Source organism: Podarcis filfolensis (assembly GCF_964270895.1).
Source record: "Podarcis filfolensis genome assembly, chromosome: 5".
In the NCBI taxonomy this organism is placed as follows: Eukaryota; Metazoa; Chordata; class Lepidosauria; order Squamata; family Lacertidae; genus Podarcis; species Podarcis filfolensis.
This window is the reverse complement of record NC_139608.1, coordinates 93932519-93949874: the sequence shown is the minus strand read 5'-3', so window position 1 is coordinate 93949874 and position 17356 is coordinate 93932519. Positions and strand designations below refer to the sequence as shown.

Sequence of the window (17356 nt, the reverse complement as noted above, 5' to 3'; positions counted from 1 at the left end):
GATCTTCTTGCAGTCCATGGGACTCTCAAGAGTCTCCTCCAGCACCATAATTCAAAAGCATCAATTCTTCAGCGATCAGCCTTCTTTATGGTCCAGCTCTCACTTCCATACATCACTACTGGGAGACAGATGAGGTGATCAGGCACTCCCATTTCTTTAAGAACTTGCCATAGTTTACTGTGGTCGACACAGTCAAAGGCTTTTGCATAGTCAATGAAGCAGAAGTAGATCTCCTTTCTGGAACTCTCTAGCTTTCTCCATAATTCAGCGAGTTGGCCGATACCAAGTGTTATAATCAAATATAGCATAGATCCAAGTGCCCTCTCATTTCTAGCTACCCAAACTATTTAAATGTCTCATGGGTGCAAACCATTAAAAAATCAGACTGCATACGTCCCACCACTTTAACTTCTTGATGCCTTTTCCTTCAATAATTTTTATGTTGTCCCCACCCCCTCCCCCAGGTCGAACTACAACTCAGGTGGCAGTTCTTCAATATGGAAAAGCAAATACTTTGGAAATTTCATGGAACGTACCCCAAGAAAAAGCGAGCCTATTGTCTCTGGTGAGCTCAATTCACCAAAGAGAGCAAGGCCCCAGCAAACTAGGTAAGTGATGGACCAGATTATTGTGAGGCAGCAGGGACTTTATACAGAGAGCGACTCGATGAAGGTTTATTGGGTTGACCCCACCTACACTTGCTTTTTGAATTTAAAACATTTCATCCCCTGTTCTTCCATAGCACAAGGCAGCTTACAACATGGCTTAAAGAACAACAACAATTCTAGAAATCACCTGTCAGCAGTCAGAAAATGTAGGACTTCAAAGTCTATGTATTGGTTCCCAGCTATACTGGTGGGATCTAAACTCTGGTGTAGCTTTAATGTGGCTTAGCTGAGTTCTCTCGTTCTCTCTCTCTCTCTCTCTCTCTCACACACACACACACACTTTTAACTGCACATTTGACAGCAAAGTGACATTCAGCCTCAGCCCCAACTCTCGCTTCGCCCCACTTCCCCCGACAGGAAGCCATTTCCAGTTAGCATGTCTTTAACGAAAATGGGAATTGGAGATTCTGTGCAACAGCTTAAGGGTTTTCATGACAGTCCTGGCATTCTTGGCGCAGTTGGAGACTATGCTTAAGGTCAGCTGACTTCCTGACCAAGTCACCTGGGCTTTCAGCAGGTGAAAGGATGCTCCTGTAGGTCACCTGCATACATAACTGCGTCGCAGCCAACGATGCGGTGAGGGCCTTGCCGACATTTCTGTCATGGCAATCGTCGGGGAATCACGAGTGGAAAGGGGACCCTTAATGAAATCCACAAGCTTCCATTTCCCCCAGTCATGGCCAAATCGTTCCTTATCACCTTTGAAAAACAGTCAAGGTAACGAGGTCGGCCCCTTGTAAACGGAAGGCCCCAATGCGAGCCTTTAAAATGTCAAGCCTCATTTTGTGGCTTTCCTTAAATGGTCATAAAATGAATTGTGCGAGACCCAAACAGACTCATGTGCACATCTGCTTGGAGTGGAGGCAGTTCGTTGGTTTTGCTTCCTGGCCACATTTGTGCCACATTTATTCCCACTCTGGAGAATCCCACAGTCTTCAGGAGCAGCAGGGGGTGTGGGGAGAGAACTTGCTACAGAAGGGGGGGGATCAGTCAAGCCCCGGTGCGTGTGAGCAACACCGTGGATGGCCTTGGATCCCACCCATAATGTTTTTGGACTGGAAAATATAGTCAGTCTGGCAGCAGCCTAACATCAGGGCCCCATAGGAGCAAGGGAGTATCCAGATTTTAGGATCCTTGGCTTACTTTGTGCTATAGAGTTTATTGCTGCCGAAAAGTGAGAAATGAAACCTGACTTCCATAGTTCGCTGGAGGATTGGCCATGATTGCTTTCTCAGCCTGGAGAAATAATAATAATAATAATAAAACCAAACAGATGGTCAAGAATTTTCTGTCAGGGGTTTTTTTTTTCTATGTGAGGGGAATGGCTTCATTCGTTTAGGTAAGTTGCAGAAATTCACACATAGCAGTCTGTGGCGGTCAGCTGGGTTGCAGCGCAAGGATGCCTTCTGCAGGGCTGGGTCAATGGGACTGTCTAGCCTGGCACTGCCAGCTCTGGCTAGTGCTCATTTTGCAGAATTTTCGGTTGAGGTCTTTCTCAGCCCTGCTGCCTGGGCTTTGGGGCTGGAGATGCATATCAGCAATCACCAAGGGCTGGTAAAGATGCAAAACTAGGGTTACAAGACTGGAAACGGCATGCAGAATCCCTCCAGCCCCTTGCTTTCATGTGGACTCCATCTCTTTTTACGCCTTCAGCATTATGTCTGATTGGCATTAAGCTTGGTCCTTATTTTTATCTGTAAGATGCCTAAATACGTAAATAATTGTTAGTGGTATCGGTTTGTTGATTGCTCGAGAGCAATCAGGCAATATGCCTCCAAAGCGTGTTCTACGGCTTTCTTATTAGTGATAAAACCTTTAGAATGCTGAGTGCCTGTATTCCATGTCTTGCTCAGTCACTGGCAGAATCTGAGAGTGGGCGGTCCTTAAACCTTCCCCAGCAGAGTAGTTTCTTGATGCCCAGTCTGCACCTCCCCTCTCTGCGCGGAAGTTTTCTGCGCAAGGAAGGCTTGGGTAACGGGGGACCTCCCTCCTCCCCGCTTTGCTCCGGCAAGGTGTCCTGGCACCACCTTGCCTCCTCCGCCCCCTGCCTCTCCTCTTCACTAGAGGCGTGGCTACCTTCCTCGGCTGAGGAAGTGCTGCTTCCCACGATCTTTGGGGGCTCTCTGTAATCCACCTGGCCTTTCCCCTCTCACCCCTGAGCCGATGGCAGTTCCCTGACAACAACAACAACAACAACAACAACAACAACAACAACAACAACAACAACAACAAATACTTCTGCAGCGCCACTCTGAAACTGGCTCCTAGAAGTCAATTTTGGAGAATATTATCCCTGTATTTGATGAATGAGAAAACTCTAAGATGGCCTTTCCTGCTAGCAATAACAGTAGCTTATATATTCCTTCACCATCCTCAGCAGGGTAGCTTCATTTAGATATTGCAATGTATAATTTGCTGTATTGTCAGATTATTATTATTTTGTTAAAATGTGACAGTTATGTTAAATATGATGAATCACATTTAGAGCACTTCTGGTCACATCTACAACCATACATTTAAAGCAGATGGCTTCTCCCAAACTGTCTTGGAAACTGTAGCTTACTCTTTACAGTGGTACCTCGCAAGACGAAATTAATTCGTTCCGCGAGTCTTTTCGTCTTGCGATTTTTTCGTCTTGCGAAGCACGGTCAAGTCGCAACTGCACCTCTTCAAGCGGTTGTAAGAAAAAGGAAACAAACTCGCAAGACGTTTTCGTCTTGCGAAGCAAGCCCATAGGAAAATTCGTCTTGCGAAGCAACTCAAAAAACGAAAAACTCTTTCGTCTTGCGAGTTTTTCGTCTTACGAGGCATTCGTCTTGCGAGGTACCACTGTATAGAGTTGCAACTCCCAGCACCCTTAACACATTGGGGGAAGCAATGTGCTTTCGATCTATGGTGTGGATGTGACCTCAGTCTGCATCCATACTTCCAACTTCTCTCCACGACAAGGTTCAAGTCATTTTGGCGCCTGAGGCAGAAAAATTGCAATTGTTATTTGGAGGGATAATATAATTAAAAAAGGATGCTTAAAATCTGCACCCAGAAGCACCTACCTATGTAAATTGAACTTTGGAACAAAACTTTGCTGGATAACACACATAATGAGAGTCCCAAATGCAGGATCGCCATCATTGCAAGAGAGTTGTGATGTTTTAACAGTGCAGTGCTTCAAGAAACTCAAAGAGCTGCAGAGGGACAACTGAAGGAAGAAAAAGGAGGATACACATTCTTATGGAAAGGTCTGTCTGAACAGGAACGTTGAATACATGGAGTAGGCTTTGCTATCAAAAACGATCTTGTGAAGCTCTTGTCAGAAGTCCCTACCAGCATTAATGATTGACTTTCAACCCTTCAAATAAAACTTGCCCAAAACCAACAGACTACTATTTTAAGTGCTTATTCACCGACACTGGATGCCGATGAAGACATCAAAGAAAATTTTTATTCTCAGCTGGATGCCATTCTATCAGAGATGCCGAAGGAAGATAAAATCCTGGGTGATTTTAATGCAAGAGTTGGGTGAGATTTTGATCTGTGGCCTGGGACTATTGGGAAAGAAGGAATTGGCAACAATTACTTTTGACTATATGTGCAGTGCACAACCTTGTTATTACCAACACACTCCTTCAACAAAAAAATAAACCTCACAACACCATGGAGGCTCCCTTGGTCAAACCACTGGCACCTCTTAGACTATGTAATTTTAAGAGCTGAAGATCATCATGATGTGCTCCTTACCAGAGGTATGATGAGTGCTGACGACTGCTGGACAGACCACAGATTAATACGTTCCACAATGGCTATCAAGATTATACCTCGATGCAAGCTTCAGGGGAGGAAACCAAGACGCAAAATGAATACTCAAGCTCTTCAAGATCCTGTTAAGTGGGATTGCTTCCAAATGACTCTTAAGGACCATCTTCTTTCAGTTCCCTGATAACATCGAGGAACACTGGACCAAACTAAAGACATCTATTATTGCAGCCTATAAACAAACTATTGGATACCAAACTAAGAAACACGACTGGTTTGATGTGATAGTGATATTGACAAGAAAAGGAAGGCGTTTCAGATCTAGCAAAGAGATAAAAACTGCGCAACTAAGAAGAAAACCTATGCCAACGCTATAAGGATGAGGTTCAAAGAAGAACCAGAAAACTAAATAACACCTGGTGGATAAAAAAAAGCTCAAGAGATCCAGCACTTAGCCAACACTCATGATGCACAAAGTTTCTTTAAAGCCACAAAGACCATCTATGGGCCAATAAATCATGGCATATGTTCCCTATGCTCAACAGACAGTACCACACTTCTAAAAGATAAAGAAGCTATTGCATTGTGCTGGAAAGAACATTACCAGCATCTCCTTAACCGCAACTCCCCCATAGCTCCTAAGGTTCTCTCACAAATTCCACAGAAACAAATTACAGATGAGCTTGCAGTATCTCCAAATCTGGGAGAGTTGTGTACAGCTATTAACCAAATGAAATGCAACAAAGCCAGCAGACCTGATGGGATACCTGCCAAAGTCTTCAAAGTGGGTGAAACTGAACTTACACAACAATTTCACAAGCTCATTGAAAAAATATGGGAGAGAGAGGAGATCCCAGCAGACTTTTGGGATGCTAAAATTATCAACCTTTTTTTTAAAAAAAAAAAAAAAACGTGATCAAGTGGATTGTGGAAACTATTGAGGCACCTCTTTATTAGTTGCGGTCGGCAAAACTCTTGGAAGGATCTTGGGAAACCATCTCCTAACTATATCCAGAGCTACCCTTCCTGAATCCCAAAATGGTTTTCAACCTTCCAACGGGGTAGTGGACATGATTTTCTCTCTGCTTGACAGCTTCAAGAAAAATGCAGAGAACAAAACCAATCCCTGTATATGGCGTTTATTGACCTGACTCAGGCCTTCAACACTGTAAATCGTAATGCCCTGTGGACTGTCCTTCTGAAAACTGGCTGCCCAGATAAATTTGTGAACATCCTTTGGCTCCTCCATGATAATATGACAGCAACTATCACAGATAACAATGGTTCTCACAGTGGGATCAGGTGTTAAACAGGGTTGCATTATTGCCCCAACACTATTTAATATTTTCATTGTCATGATCCTACACATTGTCAAAGGGAAACTCCCCAGCAGGGTAGAGATCATGTATTGAAAGATGGAAAGCTCTTTAATCTGAGTAGACTGAAAGCAAAGGCACAAATACAAGATGGGTGACACCTGGCTTGAGAGCAGTACATGTGAAAAGGATCTAGGAGTCTTGGTTGACCACAAACTTGACATGAGCCAACAGTGTGATGCGGCAGCTAAAAAAGCCAATGCAATTCTGGGCTGCATCAATAGGAGTATAGCATCTAGATCAAGGGAAGTAATAGTGCCACTGTATTCTGCTCTGGTCAGACCTCACCTGGAGTACTGTGTCCAGTTCTGGGCACCACAGTTCAAGAAGGACACTGACAAACTGGAACGTGTCCAGAGAAGGGCAACCAAAATGGTCAAAGGCCTGGAAACGATGCCTTATGAGGAACGGCTAAGGGAGCTGGGCATGTTTAGCCTGGAGAAGAGGAGGTTAAGGGGTGATATGATAGCCATGTTCAAATATATAAAAGGATGTCACATAGAGGAGGGAGAAAGGTTGTTTTCTGCTGCTCCAGAGAAGTGGACACGGAGCAATGGATCCAAACTACAAGAAGAAGATTCCACCTAAACATTAGGAAGAACTTCCTGACAGTAAGAGCTGTTCGACAGTGGAATTTGCTGCCAAGGAGTGTGGTGGAGTCTCCTTCTTTGGAGATCTTTAAGCAGAGGCTTGACAACCATATGTCAGGAGTGCTCTGATGGTGTTTCCTGCTTGGCAGGGGGTTGGACTCGATGGCCCTTGTGGTCTCTTCCAACTCTATGATTCTATGATTCTATGATTCAAAGAGTAAGGTTACCATAACTTCCATCATAAAGCTTCAGTATGCTGATGACAGTGTAGTGTGTGCACACTCGGAGGATGACCTCCAAACCATTCTAAATATCTTCACAGGAGCTTGTGAAAAGCTTGGCCTATCACTCAACACCCTAGAAACAAAAGTGCTGCACCAATAAGCACAAAACAACCGCTCTGCAGTGCCACAAATCCAACTCAGTGGTGTAACATTGGAAAGTGTTGATCACTTCTCCTACCTGGGCAGTTATCTTTCCACAAGGGCCAACATTGATGCCGGAATCCAGCATCGCCTAAGCTCTGCGAGTGCAAACTTCTCCCAATTGAAGCACAAAGTGTTTGAGGACCGGGACATTCACAGGGAAACCAAAATACTTGTTTACAAAGCTATTTTACCACGAACCTTACTGTATGCTTGTGAAACATGGACCATTTATAAACGCCATCTCCGACTCCTCGAAAGATTCCATCAACGGTGTCTCCGAAAATTTTTACATATCGCTTGGGAAGATGGGCGAACCAATGCCAGTGTACTAGAAGAAGCAAAGATCACTAGTGTCGAAGTGATGATTCTTCAACATCAACTTCGTTGGACTGTTTATGTTGGGTGGATGCCTGATGCTCGTCTTCCATAGCAACTACTCTATTCTGAACTTAAAAATGGTAAGCGTAATGCTGGTGCTCAACAGAAGAAGTTCAAAGAGTCTTTCAAGGCCAATCTAAAAAAATGTAGTATGAACACCGACAACTGGGAAACACTGGCCTGCGAGCGCTTCAATTGGAGAACAGCCTTTACCAAAGGTGTCATGAACTTTGAAGATGTTCAAACTCAGGACAAAAAGGAGATATGTGCTAAGAGGAAAGCACGCTTAGCAAACCCTCACTGTAATGGCTTTAGGGGTTGCTCGTGCGTAAGTTACCGCCGCTCTGGGCTTGGTTGCCTGATTAAACCGTTTCTGTCTGGACAGCCATCCACTCTGTGGCTGCTCAGTCGCTGGCAGAATCCGTCAGTGGGCGTTTCTTGAACCTCTTCCAGCAAAGAAGTTCTTTGACGCCAAGTCGCCGCCTACTCTCCCTGCGCGGAAGTCTTCTGCGCAGGGTGGGTGTGGGCAGCGGAGGACCTGTGCTCTCCTCGCTGGTCTCCTGCGAAGAGTCCTGGAGCTTCCTCTCTGCTTCCCCCATCGACCCCCCTCTATCCCTGGTGTTGCGCTGATTTTCTTCCCCCGCCGGAGACCTGCCTCTTTCCCTGTGGAGCCTCGCCTCCTCCTCTAGTTCCGATGGCAGTTCCCTGACATCCATCTCCCCCCCAGAACTCCCTCCACCCCCGGCCCGACCTTTCGATCCAACTTCGTCCCTGTCCTCGGCCGGCGATGCAGGGAATCCCCGGAAGGAGCTGTCACCATCCTCAGAGGATTCAAAACCCGCTTCCCACCCACTCTGATCTCTCCCCGCGGGGTGGGCCTCCCAGTCTGAATCTTCCCTCTCCGACGCTTCTCCTCCCTCCTCTTCGGAGGCCGGAAAACCCTCAAAGTCCTCCTCGTCATCTGTGGTACCAAATTGCTCCTCCCAGAATCTCGCTGGTGGTTTTGGTTTGTGTGGGAACCGACTGTGGAACTCTTCCACTAGATACCCGTCATTGATAGCCTCCGCGGGAACCCACGTGTCTTCTGACCGGGGTTCTCCCTCCCAAGCTACCAAGTACTCCACCTTGCGCCCTCGCCACCTGGAATCAAGTATTTCCGTGGCTTGGTTGTGGTGTTCCCTCTCCTCTACCTGTGGGTGTGTGGTGACTTCTCCCTCCCGTCCCGGGAATTCCCGCCCCTCCCTGTACGGAGAGAGTAGGGACCTATGGAACACCGGGTGTAACTTCATGCTGTCAGGCAGCTTGAGTCTGAATGCCACGGCGTTCACCTGCTGTGTTACCTCAAAAGGTCCCAGCCGCCTCGGCTGCAACTTCTTGCACCCTCCCTTAAAGGGTAACCCTCGGGTTGACAACCACACCCGGTCTCCCACCCGTATGGTCTCCCCTTCCCGACGGTGCTTGTCTGCCTGCCTCTTGTAAATTTCCTTGGCCCTCTCCAAATTCATCTGGAGTTGCTGGTGCAAGGCCTCCATTTCTTCCACAAACTGCTCTGCTGCAGGTACGCTCCACCCTTCCTCCCCCCTCCCCGGGAAGGCCCTGGGGTGACACCCATAATTGGCCATGAACGGGCTCATTCCCATGGACACGTGTTCAGCGTTATTGTACGCAAATTCAGCCAGCGCTAGTTTCTCTACCCAATCGTTCTGTCTCTTGCTGACGTAGCAGCGTAGGTATTGCTGGAGTATACTGTTCGCTCGTTCCGCTTGCCCGTTGGTTTCCGGGTGTCTCGCCGTCGAGAACCCCACCTCGACCTGCAGCAAGCTCATGAGCTTCCTCCAGAACCTTGAAGTAAATTGTTTCCCGCGATCTGAGATGACCCTCGAGGGAGCCCCATGCAACCTGAAGATGTGATCCACAAACAATCTGGCCGTTTCCTCTGCCGTCACCGCATGTGAGCAAGCTATGAAATGGCACATTTTTGTCAGTAGATCGACTACTACCATGACTGCTGTCTTCCCCCTTGATTTGGGCAAATCTGTCATAAAATCTATGGACACCACCTCCCAGAGTCTTCCCGGCGTGGGTAAGGGTTCCAGTAACCCTGCAGGGGCCGCCCTCTCCCCCATTCGCCCTCTGGCAGCGGTCGCACCCCCGTACGTACTCCCGTACATCTTCCCTTACCCTTGGCCACCAGAACTGCCTGGTGACAAGCAGCATGGTCTTGTGCTGACCAAAGTGCCCCGCTGTTGGGTTGTCGTGGAGTTGTTTGAGTACCCTTCCCCTCAAGGTCTCCCCCGGTACGTACAGCACTCCCGTATAGTACAGTACCCCTTCCTTTTCCTCAAACTCGCCATGGTTTTCCCTTCCTTCCCGTAGTTCCCTGATTTTATTTTGGGCGAACTCGTCGTCTCTGGTGAGACTGGCTAGTTCTCGTTTCCCAACCAACACTCCCCCACACACCCATCTGTCCTCGGGGAACACGTGTCGGACTTCCGGTGGTCCCTCTCCTTCCATGTACTCCGGCTTCCGGGAGAGAGCATCGGCTCTAACGTTCTCCTCTCCCGGCACATACCGGATCTTGAAGGAAAACTTGGAGAACTCTTGTGCCCATCGAATCTGTCTCTGGTTGAGTACTCGCGCAGTCCTCCAGTACTCCAAGTTCTTGTGATCCGTGCAATCCTGGATCTTGTGCTGCACCCCTATTAACAGATGGCTCCATCGGCCAAATGCTGCGTAGATAGCCAGCAGTTCGCGGTCATACACTGTGTAGTTCTGCTCCGACTTGCTCAGCTTCCTCGAGAAAAAGGCGCATGGCCTCCAGTCTTGCTGGGTTCCTGGCTGCAAAAGTACGGCTCCTATGGCCCGGTCTGATGCGTCGGTCTCTAGCCTCATGGGCTTCTCCAGATCCACGTGCAGGAGCTGCTCTTCCGACGCGAACGCCTTCTTCAGTCTTTCAAAGGATTGCTGGGCCCCTTCCGTCCAGACGAACTTCTTTTTGCTACTGAGACAATCTGTGATGGGTGCTGTCAAATGGGCGAAGTTCTTGATGAACTTCCTGTAGAAGTTGCTGAACCCTAGGAACCTCTGCACGTCCTTCCGGGTCTTGGGGGCCGGAAGCACCTTGCTGGGGTCCATAGCTAGGCCCCTGTCTGGCAACTTGTACCAGAAACTCGACCTCACTTGCGTGAAATTGGCATTTTTCCAGCTTGACCCACAACTGGTGCTTCTGCAGTCTCTTTAGCACTTCCCTGACGTCCTTGACATGTTGCTTCTCATTGTCAGAATAGATTAAGACGTCGTCCAAAAAGGCTATGTAGTTTTTGTACAGCAGGGACCCCAACACGTGGTGCATGAAAGCTTGAAAGCAGGCGGAGCCCGACTGTAATCCAAAGGGCATAACTAAGTACTCAAAGGCTCCCAGGGGGGTGAACATTGTGGTTTTCTATTCGTCCCCCTCCCTCATCCTAATCAAATTGTATGCCCCCCTGAGGTCCAGCTTGGTAAAAATTTTCCCCTGCCTCACCCGTGTTAAAATGTCGTCAATCCTGGGCATTGGGAAGGTCACGGGTTCTGACACCAGGTTGACGCCCCGGTAGTCCACAACGAGCCTGGGCTGATTAGTATCCTTTTTGTCCACAAAGAACACCGGACTGCCCCCCACCGCCTTTGATTCTCTTATGAAACCTCTTTTCAGGTTCTTGTCAATAAATTCCCGCAACTCCTGCATCTCCCTGTCCGACATGGCATACAGTTTACCCACCGGCAGCTGAGCCCCTGGGAGTAAGTTGATTTGGCAGTCAAAGGGCCTAAGCGGGGTTAGTCTATCCGCCTCCTTCTCGCTGAAGACCTCCTACAGGTCAGCATATTGGGGTGGCACCTTCCCCTTTGGCTCCACAGCCACTCCAGCCACCCTGGCCACTGTCATCCTTGGGGTTCCACCCCCCATACAGTGTTCCAAGCAGTAAGCTGACCCAAAGGTCACTGACCGCTGATGCCATGCCACTACTGGATCATGCAGCGCCAGCCAGCTCATTCAAGTATTATTGGGGGTCCTGACAGGGTGGCTACGTGAAAGGCAATGGTCTCTGTGTGCCTGGAAACCCTCATTCTCGTTGGTGGGGTCTGGTGCGTCACCTCCCCTCCCAGAAGTTCCCTGCCGTCGATGGTTGTCACTTGCAAGGGCAAATCCAGAGGCAGCAGGTGGAGTTGGTGCTCTAGAGCGAAGTTCTTGCTGAAGAAATTGCAGGAACTGCCTGAATCCAGCAGCCCCTTCACCTTGACTGGGTGCCCATTTGGGAGTTCTAGCACCACTTCTATGGCTATCGCTGCCCTGGGAGGGTCTGGTTGGGGCACTTCTATTGGTTGTTGGCTTGGCTGCTGCCCCCGCTGATTGGCAGCCAAGCTTGGCTGTTTCCCTGGGCCTGATCCATTTCCCCCTTCCCCTCACAGCCAGCAGCTCCCACCATCCCTTGCCAGGCCTTTCTTTGAGGGCAGACCCTGGCAAAATGTCCTGGCCGTTGGCAGAGGAAACACTTCTTGTTGGTTTTCCAATCCTTTCCCTCCCTCTTGCGCCCTTCAGTGGAGTTTGAAACCTCGCGTGCGCGCGAGCCATCTATTTCCATTCGCTGAGCCAGCTGGGAAGGCTGCCTCGGTATTTCAGGAATGCGGTAGTCATGGTAACGTTCCCCTCTCCCTTCGCTCTTCTCCTGAGCCCGCGCTTCCTGTCTTGCGCCAATCGCAAGCACAGCCTTGGTCAGCTGATCCATCGACTGCGGGTGGGGCGCGCGGGAAAGCTCGTCCTTGACCGTTGGGGACAACCCCTCCTCAAACAACATCTGAATGGGTTCAGCGTCCAGATCCCACCCAAGCCGGTGGATTAACATCGCAAAGCGCGACCAGTAGTCTCTAACTGATTGGCTCCCCTGCTTGCACCCCATCAATTGCCGTCTAACCACATTTTGCTCCACTTCGCTGGAATACATTGCATTCATTGCCTGAAAAAATTTCCTGAGGTCTTTCAAGGCGGCATTTTGCGTTGCCATTAGGGGCCTGATCCATTCCCATGCCCCATCCTCCAGATGCCCCACAATGTAGGCCACCCTCTCCCCATCATCCGCAAAGTCATCATGCTGCAGTTCCAAAGCGTACTCTATTTCTGTTCGGAACGCGTTGTAGTCCTGGGGCTTCCCCCCAAACTTGTGCACCAGCCCCGGTACCTTCCTTGCGATGGGGGTGGGTCTAACCTTGGTATCCTGAGCCCTCCGTTCGTCCAGCCTCGCTGTCAGCAGAGCCACATGCTGTTCTAAATCTCGGTTCCTCTCCACCAGATTTTGCACTCCAGCTGCTCGCTCCGTGGCGCCGGCTTCTCCGGTTTAACTCATTATGCTCCCCTGCCTGTCGCTGCGCACAAGCAACTTCAGGGACTGACGGATTGCTGTAATGGCTTTAGGGGTTGCTCGTGCGTAAGTTACCGCCGCTCTGGGCTTGGTTGCCTGATTAAACCATTTCTGTCTGGACAGCCATCCACTCCGTGGCTGCTCAGTTGCTGGCAGAATCCGTCAGTGGGCGTTTCTTGAACCTCTTCCAGCAAAGAAGTTCTTTGACGCCAAGTCGCCGCCTACTCTCCCTGCACGGAAGTCTTCTGCGCAGGGTAGGTGTGGGCAGCGGAGGACCTGTGCTCTCCTCGCTGGTCTCCTCGGAAGAGTCCTGGAGCCTCCTCTCTGCTTCCCCCATCAACCCCCCTCTATCCCTGGTGTTGCGCTGATTTTCTTCCCCCGCCGGAGACCCGCCTCTCTCCCTGCTTGGCCCCTCTCCAGCATCGCTGTGGAGCCTCACCTCCTCCTCTAGTTCTGATGGCAGTTCCCTGACACTCACCATGATCTGCTACCATCTGGGAACCTCTGTCCCCACTGTGGAAGGACATGTGGATTCAGAATTGGCTTCCACAGTCACAGACTCACTGTTAAGACTGTGTTCATGGAAGACAATCTTACTCGGCTACGAGTGATTGCCAAAGAAGAACTGCTATGTTGGGTATGTCCAACAGGTTAACCTTTTACTTCAGTGCAGTTGTATCATATATCACAGGTCTTAGCCTTCCTGTCAGGTGTCTGCTTTTGTCATATTTCAGTAATAGTAAGTTGCTTCTTTTGACTTCTTCCTCAGGAAGCATTCCATAAGTGTGGGGGAAGAAAGGCCTTTGGGGATTCATGCTTCCGTGGTCAAAGCCATTGAGGAGGTGTGATTAGAACCGTGGAGACCTTTTTAATATGGTGATTCATGAGGTCCAGGCAGGAACTTCTGCTTTGTTGAATTCCCCAGCCTCTTGTAATCATACAACATCCTAAAATGATTTAACATTTTATTCCTTGGGTTTTTGTTTGGGGGGGTGTCCAGACGAAGAAAATAGCTACTAATGGATATTCTATCATGTTTCAGTTTCTGCTTCTCTACCATTTGAGTACATTTGGATTTTTGTCTACATTGCATTTCTCTTTCCAACCATTATGTTTTTATTTCCTGTCCAATTTTTTAAAAAGTATTAGCTTTGTACAGCTTCTCTCACATTCCCATTGTGCCCCAATATAATGCCTGAGGGATTGTTTTGTTCTGCCCCCACCCATTCTCTAAATCATGAATGGAATTGTTGAATAATAGATCCTCATATGCCTAAAAATCTCCCATTAAGAACTTGACTACCTGTAAAGTTTATTGTTATTGTGGAAAGTTCATTGATATGGCAGGTGCAAAAGACGGCCTGTATAATTTTAATAGTTCTTCTTTGTGGGTCTTTAACTAATCTACATATGGGTTCCATGCCTGCACAGAGCAAAGTCTGAAGTCTTTTACAGCTAGGAGATTTTGGTGGTCAGCCCACCTGTAGCCCTAACAGCTCACACCTAAGGGAAGTGGCTCTCACCATTCTGCAGTGTTCCTTCTTGATGGCCCCTGTTGTTGCATCTTTAAGAGCCTGTACTTTGCTCTGTTTCTGAAGAAAGCACATGCTTAGCTTTTATTATCTTTTCATCCACTCATGATTTCTCCTTTCCATTAAATGGAAACTGCTGTTCTTTGAAGGAGCTTCATGTCTCCCCTTTCAGCTTCCAGTTGGAAAGCTGAGGAGCAGAGTGGGACATACTGCAAATAATAAATGCTAGGCAGGCAGTATGCTGGGAGGTAAACCCAGCAATCCTGCTTGATCTGGGTGTTTCAAGCTATGTGTGCTCCAATTCTGGAATTAATTTTAGAAGTTCTTCTAGTTAAACCAGAACTCAGCATGAATTCAACACTGCAAAGATCCAAGTAGAGAAATGATAAAGGAATTGAAAGAAGTAAATCTTCTCATCCCCTCTCATAGTGGGGAAATCTGCAAGTCATAGACTTCTGTTGCAATTCTCTTCCGCTATATGTCCCTGGCATGGGGATTTTAAATTATTATTGGTTAGTACAAATGTCTGCTAGTCTAACCTACAGTGAGTGGCATGGCAAAACTGTTTCTGGACTTTGCCACCCACACACTGATTTATTTTTACAGTTCATATATCATTTAACATAAACATCTCTAAGTAGTTTATAAGAATAGTGTAATTGTAAAATCAATCGCAAAAATCTAAGAGAGACATAATCACAGCTCTGGGTAGTGTAATATGAAAAAAACATTTCAATGATCATGGAAAGACCAAATAAACAAAACTTAGGCAAACTAAGGCCCGGGGGCTGGATCCGGCCCAATTGCCTTCTAAATCTGGCCCACGGACGGTCCAGGAATCAGCGTGTTTTTACATGAGTAGAACGTTTGCATTTATTTAAAATGCATCTCTGGGTTATTTGTGGGGCATAGGAATTCGTTCATCCCCCCCCCCTTCAAAATATAGTCTGGCCCCCACAAGGTCTGAGAAACAGTGGACCGGCCCCCTGCTGAAAAGGTTTGCTGACCCCTGTCTAGACTGTCCTTTGTGGGGATCTTTTACATATATATACAAGGAGTACATAGGGCAGCTCAGAAGCAAGGCTAGTATATGGTGGTCAAAATTTTGGCAAACGTGCCACAAATCAAGTTTAGATTCTCGGATGATGCTGTTTTGCTGTACAGCTACTGTTTTCGATGTGGCTTTGGGCAAATGTAACTGAACCATTGCATGTCTCCACATGTCCCTGTCCATGCGTTAAGTTCTTCATCAGAGCTCTTCTCAGTATTCCCCTGCCATCTGGGAGCACAGTGGGTCCATACCGTGCAAAGGATCTCCAACCCCGTTATTGTTACTGTAAAGCATCAGAAGATCTCTTTGGAGGTGGGGGGAGAGAAATTCCTGATAGTGGTGATTAATACGCTACAGAATGTTTTAGCCAAGTAAACATTTCAGAAGAAACACAAAGAGTACAGCGTAGTCAAGTCCGCAAGTCTCCTGTTCCTATCCATTAATGCCACAAACTTTTCAACCTTTGCCACTCCTAACAGCAACATACAGATTAGTCACCCAGATTGGCAGATCATTGGCCACACAGGTAATTTGCTGTTCTGTTGCTTGTGTGGGTGTTTTCCTAGTAGCAGTGAAAACACTCCTTAGGCCACGTCAGGAATTTGTTAAATAATATCTTTTGGCATTCGAGTGACTAAGAGTTTGGGATGGTTGTAGCATGCTGTCCTAATGAATGAGTGAATGAGTATGTTTGTGCTTTTTTCTTTCCACTGGGTGTCGCTGTAGCACCATTAAAAATATTTAAATAGGGCATTAAAATATGCTGTGTTTGAATATTTCTCCTAGCCTTCAGCCTAGATAACTCAATGATGTTTCATAACTAGAAAGACAATATTTCCGAATTTGCTTTGAAAATGGTAATTTTGTATCATAGCCCTGATGAGTTAGTTCTTTTGTGAACTTTTAATTTTATTTAAAATGGTATTGTCATCTAATTTTCCACCTAGTTTAAAAACAATAAAACAAAGTAAGGGATAAATGCGAAACACATTTTGATGGACAGTAGACATAAATAATATAGATGACTGGTGTGTCTTGCACTTCACAGAAGTAATACAAACATAAGAAATGAGCTAAAAATAAGGGAGGAAAGGGAAGCATAAAAATATCAATTGAATTCCACAAAAAACTGCACCATTTCAACATATTCCATAATAATAGTGTTTTTTATTTTATTTTCTCATTTCTACCATAAAATATTGATAATAGCACCAGCCAAGGTGTAGCTTGAACAGCCTATCTAAGAATATTCCTTATTTCAATAAAATTTTTGGATCATAACATCCGTGCCAGAAGGCACTCCCACCACAAATAAAAATACATTCCTGTATTTCCACATCCTTTCCAACAACTGGAAGACTGACTGGAGGTGATGAGGAAGAGTTGAATGGGTGTATAAATGCCATCCGTAATTTATTTTTACTGCAAATTTCCATTGTACTGGCTGATACTGAATTAAAAATATTTCCCCTCCAGAACCTTTTTCATATATCCTCTACATTCTATAATGTTCCCTTGCAGGTTTGTTTTCCATGTAAGCGCCAAGCTATTTGCATAAACATTATTATTAGTACGTTATTATATCTTGCTCTACAGTCCACGTACAAATGCTTATAATTTGTACTATTGCACTATAAATCTACTATTGTACTATAAATCTACCATTGCAGATCTATAGATATAGGGCTATTGTGCACATAACATAAAGAGTAACAAGTGTAAATATATAAACAAATGTACGGTCTGGTTTGCATGAGAATGAGCAAGTCCAAAGGTTCCCATTTTTATGTTGTGAACTGCCCTGTCATCTTCAGATGAAGGGCGAAATGAAAATTTAATAAATAATAATAGCAATAATACCCAGAAGGGAAATCAAGGCCGCTTTGCACTTCTGGTGTGCTAGCCAGAACTGAGCCACAATGTGACTTATTGATATGTGTGAACGAAGGTTTGTGGTTTGTCTCCCCCCCTCAAAAAACCAACCTGAGACCAATAATAGTTCTTGGTTTACTGCTCTTGGTATGTCTGGGCGGACTGTGTTAAGCTAAACCATGGCAAGTTGCAGGCAGTGCATCTTCTGGTGAAGAGCGAAGCAGCTGCCATTTTCCTTCTGGGTCCCTACTTGCTTGCTTGTTTGGTTTAGGATTATGCGTGACCTTGATTTATGGCTTAGAGCAAGTGTGC

At 46.8% G+C, this 17356-nt stretch overlaps 1 protein-coding gene across 1 annotated transcript in view; it reads left to right on the top strand.

Moving 5' to 3' along the window:
* The window catches only part of VWF (von Willebrand factor), a 165245-nt gene that overhangs the window by 78745 nt on the left and 69144 nt on the right, over positions 1-17356 (top strand). Inside the window, exon 30 of the mRNA XM_083615379.1 lies at positions 465-608. Within this exon, the coding sequence (XP_083471505.1) occupies positions 465-608 (144 nt within the window). The remainder of the gene's footprint in view (positions 1-464; positions 609-17356) is intronic.